Raw genomic sequence first — 7330 nt, forward strand, 5'->3', positions numbered from 1 at the left:
TTCAGCCAGATGCCCTATGCAACCAACTCAGTGAAAGAGCAAGATAATTAAGAACAAATGTGTTCTACCCTGTGTCCTTTTGACACCTTTGTGACCACTGAGATTACAGAGCGTAGCTTCGGCAGTGGTGCTCACTGGTTACACGGTAGTTCGAGCTATTTGAATTTCACCTTCCATAACTTCCTGTTGACTGAGTCCAGCACTCTGGAGCGGTTCCCCATGTTACCCACTACTCTAGGTCAACACCCCCCCGCCAGTCAACCCCGACCAGAGGTAGAAACCCACTTCTTTTGTTCTTCTCCTGTGATTTAAGTCTAAAGATCTTGGTCAAGTAGGGTTTTTGTTTTTGTTGTTCCCCCTTCTGCAGGTAAATCCCGAAGTGGGACTCCCCAGGCGGGATGGTACCAGGTAAAACCACCACCAGCAACGAGCGCATCTGGTCCTGCGACCTCGCTCACCAACACTGAATTTGTTTTGTCTCTTGCTGGTTTTCTGGGTGTGAAGCGGCTTCTCGGGGCTGTTTTTTTTTTCCTACAATTTATTATCTTTAACAGTTACCTTGATAAGCACTGAGTAATATACGGGTGCTGAATCACTCTATCATATACCTGAAACTAATATAACACTATACGTGAAGTACGCTGAACGTATTATAAAAATAAAACAAAGGGGTGCCTGGGTGGTTCAGTCGGTTGAGTGTCCGACTTCGGCTCAGGTCATGATCTCACAGTCGGTGAGTTAGAGCCCCGCGTCAGGCTCTGTGCTCACAGCTCGGGTTCTGTGTCTTCCTCCCTCTGCCCCTCCCCACTTGTGCTCTATCTCTATCTCTCTCTCAAAAATAAATAAACGTTAACAAAAATTTTTTAAATAAAATAAAACTTAAAAATAGGTAAGTAAACAAAATTTGCGAACTATAATTATTGGTGAGAATTTCCCAAGCCTGTGTTCTGTACTGCACGTGGGGTTTTGCGCTCAGCTCAGAACCTTCCATCACCGTCCACTAAGGCTGGATCGGGTGGGTTTGTGGGCCAGATCTGGTGTCCTCTGGAAATGTGCCACCAGGTGACTACTTTCCTAGCATAACTGCGTTTCCAGGTTTACGTGGGTCTGTTTCTTTGCCGAATGTATGCAAAGTGCACGATCTTAACATAAGTTAGCTGCTGCTTTGCTACTGCTTAACCCCTGGGCCTCTGAGTCCCCACCTGTGAGATGGGGCTAAGGGCACCCAAGTTGTTCCTCGGAGAGGGGGAAGGTGATGCCTCTGAGCATTCACCCGCACCCCACTAGTGTCCCGGCCCCCCGTGAGGCCAGACTTGCAGGTGTAGCTGTGCGAGCGTGGCCCGCCCCCCCTCACCTGCAGCTTCCGCAGCTGCTTGATGGCTTCGTCACGGCTCTTGTTGGCTGAGTCGATGTGGGCCTCCAGGTCCTTCAGGTCCATCTCCAGCTTCTTCCGCGCGGCCACCGCCATTGAGCGCTGCTTCTTCTCATCCTCCAGCTCCGCCTCCATCTCCCGCACCTGGGGGACAGGGGGACGGCTCGGGCGGCTGCACCCACCCCCAGGCCCTGCTGCTCCTCGGGGCCTCCAGGGGCCAAGGAAGATTACTGACCACAAAAGAGAGGGTCCCTGACCCCGGTGACAGAGGACAGGACATAAGGACGTGGGAGGGGTGGACAAGGAGCCCAACACAACCCAGAGAGAGGAAGGAGAAAGGAGGCTGGGCCGAAACTGGGGGGAAGGGGGGGTCCCGGCCCACCTGTGTCCAGAGATGCACCCACACCTGCCCCGGAGGAAGGGCAGTGGGAGGGCCGTCCGCACCTGTCTGACCAGCTGCTTCTTCTTCTCCTCGCTCTGCTCGTCGCGACCCTGCAGGTCCCGCTCGAACTGGGCCTTCATGGCCTGCAGGTTGACCTCGAGCCGCAGCTTGGCGTCCTCGGTGGCCTGGAGCTCGTCCTCCAGCTCCTCGAGCTGCGTCTTCATCTCTTCCACCTGCTGCTCCAGGGCCCGCTTGGACTTCTCCAGCTCGTGCACCTGCCCCCCAAGGGAACCACGTCAGAAGTGCAGGGGCGAGGTCCCCCGGCCTCGGTGTCCGCTCAGCCCCTCCTTTGTGACGGCCCCGCTTGGGACTTCCTGACAGCTGGCCGCCCATTCGATACTCACGCTCTTGCCAACGTCGTCCTTGGAGCTCATGAGGTCCTCCATCTCTGTGCGGAACTGCTTGTTGAGCCGCTCCAGCTCTGCCTTCTGCTCCATGGCCTCCTCCAGGGCCCGGGCCAGCGACAGCGCCTTGGTCTCCTTCTCCCGGGCCTCCGCCTCGGCCCGGTCGCGCTCCTCCGCGTACTTGGCAGAGATGGTCTTCTCCTCGGCCAGCAGCTGGAGGAGAGGGGGTCACCGTGAGCCTGCTGACTCCGTGAGCCGGCAAAGCACCGGGAACCGAACTCCTCGGGGAACGAGGGCCCCGGGTGCTGGTCCAAGGGGACGGGACCATGAAACGCAGGCACAGGCCACCACCTGGGGTGCCTAGCCACCTCCAAGTGTGGCACGTGCCATCCGGTGTGTCCTCATAACCAGAGGTGGGCAGAGATCGCCTCTACCAACGTGCTCTGATGTCTGTTTGTAGCCTTTACCATTTACTGACCGTGGCTCTGCAGGTCGCATGGTGCCCCTTCCGTGAGGACCCACATGACACCTTCCCTGCTGAGAACCAGGAAAGGCTCTGCTTTCCTCAACAACTGGTCAGTGTTTCCCCTAAAAAGGCTGAGGGGCTGGCTGCTGAGAGTCCCAGATCCCACTGTGGCCCTCGTGAAGGATGCCTGTGTAAGTTCAAGTTCCCCGTGTCCACTTTCCACGTGAGCCCCATGGCCAGACCTTATTTCCCCACCTGCCTGTTCCCTCTGCCCCAACACCTCTTTGTTCCCGACCCACTTTTTTTTTTTTTAATTTTTTTNTTAAAGGGCCAGACAGTGAATGCTTGACACTCTGCAGGGCTCTGCTCTGAAACCCTGAAAGCAGCCGGAGACACCGGCTCGGGAAGGAACGTGCAGAATCTAAAACACGGACCTCTGCCCACAGCAACGGGCGCAGGGCTGCACCCGGCCAGCTGTGCTGACCCAACTTACTGTTTTTCTATGCTACCCCACTGTCTGTGTCTCTGTAAGCTGCCCCAGGGCTTTTGGAAGGAGACAGAGGTATGACATGTAAATAAGAATCCTAAGTATTAGGGGTGCCTGGCTGGCTCCGTTGGTCGGACGTGCGACTCTTGATCTCAGGTTCGTGAGTTTGAGCCCCACATTGGGGGCAGAGATTACTTAAAAAGGAAAAACATCCCAACTAATAGTAAAACTGGGTCATTATAGGCAATTTGAAAGATGTAGGAAACTGGAAAGAGGGAGAGACACCCTGCCCCGAGGGGAACCCCAGAGCCCCTGCCACACGAGGAGCTAGGGGCGCCGGGCGGCTCGCACCTGGTCAAACTTCTTCTGCTTCTTCTCCAGGTTGGAGGCGGCCTGGCGCTGGTGGTCCAGGTCCACGAGCAGGTCATCCAGCTCTTGCTGCAGCCGCGTCTTCGTCTTCTCCAGCTTGTCATAGGCGGCCGCCTTCTCCTCGTAGCGCTGGCCCAGCCCCTCCAGGTCCTTCTGGAGTTTCCTCTTGGCCTCCTCCGCGATCTCCAGGCACCCCACGCCATCCTCCATCTTCTTCTTCATGTCCGTCACCTGGACAGGAACGTGGAGTTAGGGAGAGCGCCCCGTGCCCGGGACGGCGGCCTGCCCGCTACCCCTGGAACAGAGGACCCATCAAGGGGACGCCCCCTTCCACCGGGGCGAGAGAAACAGGGTTTCCGCACAGGGCCTCTGCCTAGAGCGTGCAGGCCAGGGGGAGGCCTCCCAGTCGTGACTTTCATCAAGCCTCTTACGTTACAGAGACGGGCCCAGAGGGGTGGCTCCGCCATCGGTTTCTCCCCACGGACACAGTCTGCTGGAGGCAGAGTGCCGCAGACACCCATCCCGCCCCTCCCTGCACCTGGAGACACAGTTGCCACCGCGCAACACGCCGGCTACTCCCGCCCAGGCTGTAACACAGGCTCCGGGCGCACCCCGGGCAGGCGGGGCAGCTCTTCTGGCCTGGCACAGGGAATGTCCCAAAACGGGATGTAGAACGGGGCTCTTGATCTAGCTCTGGTTGTGGACGCTTTGATAGTCCAGAAAAAGACTATGGCGTCCTTCTCATAACGATGCTTGTATATGCATAAAATATACAGGGTCACCGAGTAAACCCATACAGAAAAATGCAGTCGCTGGGTGCTTTTTTAAGCCGTGATATAGTAACCGCTGTGCTGCTCAGGCAGCACATCAAACACCAGCTCCTGAAGTGGCGGGAGCAGCAGGGTGTCCCCAAAGCCCTGGCTCAGCTCCAGCAGGGTGACGGACAGTTTCCAGCGAACCCCAGCACTGGCGTGGGCATGGCTTACTGCCCGTATTTGTAATGGAAGAAAACGCTAAATGTCAGATTGGTGGGAAGACAGAGGTGATGTCTCCTCCACCCAAGTTCACGGATCCCTGAATTGTGCCTGGGTACGCTGGCTAAGAGCTCCAGCTGGGGAGGGCGGCTGGGGAGGGCGCCTGGCTCGGGACCAGTCTGGGTGTCCAACGTGCAGGCCACCAGAAACCCCCCAGCCCGCAGGCTCCGGCCAGTGTCCCTGGGTCATCCGGGAGGCCCGGGGCATGGAGGGGGAGCTGGCACTGAACCTGAGCGTGGAGGGTGGCGATCTGCTTCTCCAGGTTGTGCTTGGCCTCCTCCTCCTCTTCCAGCTGCTCCTTAAAGGAGTTCTTCTCATCCTCCATCTGCTTCAGCTTGGTGCTCAGGCCCAGCTTCTGCCGGTTCTCTTCTTGCAGCAGCTCCTACACCGAGGACGAGCGGGGAAGGGGCTCAGGGGGCGCCGGGTCAGAGCCTCCTGGGCCCCACACCATCGACCGGGTGGAGGAACCGGTCCCTCTGATTCGGGGGACAGCTGGACCCACAGACCCCGTGCACACGAGGGAGGACAGGTCATCCTTACCTGGGTGTCCTGCAGCTGTGACTCCAGAGCAGAGAAGTCCTTGGTGAGTTTGCTGGACTTGCTGTCAGACTGGGTGAGGAGACCTGTCACGTTGTCCAGCTCAACCTGCACGGGGACGGGAGAGACAAGGGACAGGGACCGTGACTGCTCTGGTCCCACCTCGGCTCTCAGGCCAACGTGGAGGCGAGTCGCTCTCTCGCACCCCTGCCCAGGCCCGGGTCCCAGCGGAGGCCTTACCTGCAGCTTGGTGACCTTGTCGGCCAGCTCGGTGCGCACGCGCTCTCCCTCGTTGAACTTCACCTGCAGCTCCTGTAGCTGGGCCTCTGCCTTCTTCCGCTTATGCTCCGAGTCCCCTTTGCCCTGCAGCAGGACCTTCACCTCGTTGGCCAGCTCCCCTCGCTCATTCTCCAGGGTCTGCTTCGCCTTCTCCAGGTTGGCTTTCACCTGGTGGGGACAGAGGCAAAGATGTACAAAAGGGCATCTGTGCCCTGGCACGAGGCTGGTCTTCCTCACGGTGCTGGGGGAACCGCCAAGTCCAGAGGCAGAATCTGCTGCCTCTGCAGTGCAGATGGCGTTGGGCAAGTTCAGGGGATGGCGTGCGGGCCAAGAGCCGTGGGCCCCGAAGGCTGGCCCGGTCCATCCTCATCGCTCAGCTGGACGGGGTGTTAGGCGTGTGGTCTCCCCTCTGAAACAATCCCGGCACAGCCTCCCTCACCGGGCAGAGGAGACGTTCAAGTGTGAGGTGTTTTCACGGCTCATATACTACAACTTTGGCAACATTATTATAAGAGGAGGGAAATTATAACTGCTCAGAGTCAGGGTCAGGCTTCCAGTAAAGCCTCTTTGAAATTTGATCTTCCAGGTAATAATGAATCAATCTTCTAAAAGATATAAAGCTGGCATTTACAGACTCAACTGCACATGCCCATCCTACTCTGCACTGACCTGGTCGCAGGGTTACAGACAAGTTCGAGGGGAGCTGTATGACCCTGAAGGCGTGTCAGGTGAGAAAAGCTGAAGGGCAAGGAAAGGCTCCCCAGAAGAGATGCAGGTGGACAAGGCGTGCTTCTGAGAACAACCCGCAGGCCTCAGAATATTTTCGGGCTGCCGTCAAGAGTGGCTTGGAGCAGGGAGCCATAGCACGCAGGTGTCTAGAGGAACTGCCTGATGCAGCCGCCTGCCCAGGACCAGCCGGGTGAGAAGCCCAGGGCCTCCCACCAAGATCCAGCTGACCAGTGAGGGTGCTCCACGGAAAACCCTAAGGCCCTCTGACACTCAGCACCAAGATGCTCCAATCCCTTGAGGCTTTCTGGCCTGGTGGGGTCCTGAGCAAAATACTAAGGATGATAACTCTTGAACAACTTACTAAGCCCTTACTGTTCATATGTACTGTCATCAGCTCCACCAATCATGTATTTGCATGAAACTGACCTTTCGTTAGCCTCCTCTACACATGGGGAAACCGAGTCACAGAGACTCTGCTCTGCAGGCCTGGCCCAAAGGGCAGCAGGTCTCCAGGGGGCCTTCCGGACCAGCAGCCCAGCGCCGCCCTCAGCCACGGACTGGCCCCTGCCAGCAGCCCGGCACCGCCCTCGGTCGCGGATTGGCCCCCGCCAGCAGCCCGGCACCGCCCTCGGTCGCGGATTGGCCTCCGCCAGCAGCCCGGCACCGCCCTCGGTCGCGGAGCTAGCCCCGGGGAGACCCACGCACCCGCTTCGTCTGCTCTAGCTGCTCCGCCAGCTCCTCCACGGCCTGTGAGTGCTTCTGCCTCATCTCCTGGATCTGCGCCTCGTGGGTCTTGGCCTCCTCCTCGAGGGTCTTCTTCAGGATGTTCACTTCCTGTTCGCGTTTGGACCTGGAGAGAAGCACCCTCAGGACGGAGGCCGGGGCTGGGCATTCTTCCCTGGTTGCAGACAGGTGGGCAAGGGGGCAGCGGCCACCGCAGCCTTGCTGCCCAGGGGCCGCCTTCCCCGGCCTCCCCCTCCCTGCCACGCGCCCCCGTCCCCAGTGACTTGGCCCCCGGGCCGCGCGGCGCACCTGAGCTCCTGCTGGGCAGCCGTCGAGTCCAGAGTGTCCTCCAGCTCCGTTTTCAGGGCCTCCAGCTCCTCCCCGAGGTCCCGCTTCTGCTTCTCCGCTTTATTCCTGGAAGCTCGCTCAGACTCCAGGTCCTCCTGGAGTTCGGAAATCTGAGATTCCAGCTCCCGAATCTTCTTTAGGGCCATGTTCTTCTGGGTGGCTTCCTCCTCCACTCTGCCAAAGAGACCACGGCCACCTGG

At 58.6% G+C, this 7330-nt stretch overlaps 1 protein-coding gene across 1 annotated transcript in view; it reads right to left on the reverse strand.

Moving 5' to 3' along the window:
* Positions 1 to 7330, reverse strand: part of MYH9 (myosin heavy chain 9) — a 58214-nt gene that overhangs the window by 4362 nt on the left and 46522 nt on the right. Inside the window, exons 25-33 of the mRNA XM_077762058.1 lie at positions 7092 to 7326; positions 6765 to 6909; positions 5292 to 5498; positions 5055 to 5159; positions 4744 to 4896; positions 3463 to 3711; positions 2159 to 2371; positions 1817 to 2029; positions 1355 to 1516 (exon numbers count right to left, since the gene is read on the reverse strand). Coding sequence (XP_077618184.1) covers positions 1355 to 1516; positions 1817 to 2029; positions 2159 to 2371; positions 3463 to 3711; positions 4744 to 4896; positions 5055 to 5159; positions 5292 to 5498; positions 6765 to 6909; positions 7092 to 7326 — 1682 coding nt within the window. The remainder of the gene's footprint in view (positions 1 to 1354; positions 1517 to 1816; positions 2030 to 2158; positions 2372 to 3462; positions 3712 to 4743; positions 4897 to 5054; positions 5160 to 5291; positions 5499 to 6764; positions 6910 to 7091; positions 7327 to 7330) is intronic.

Source organism: Crocuta crocuta, unplaced genomic scaffold (assembly GCF_008692635.1).
Source record: "Crocuta crocuta isolate KB4526 unplaced genomic scaffold, BGI_CrCroc_1.0 scaffold193, whole genome shotgun sequence".
In the NCBI taxonomy this organism is placed as follows: domain Eukaryota; kingdom Metazoa; phylum Chordata; class Mammalia; order Carnivora; family Hyaenidae; genus Crocuta; species Crocuta crocuta.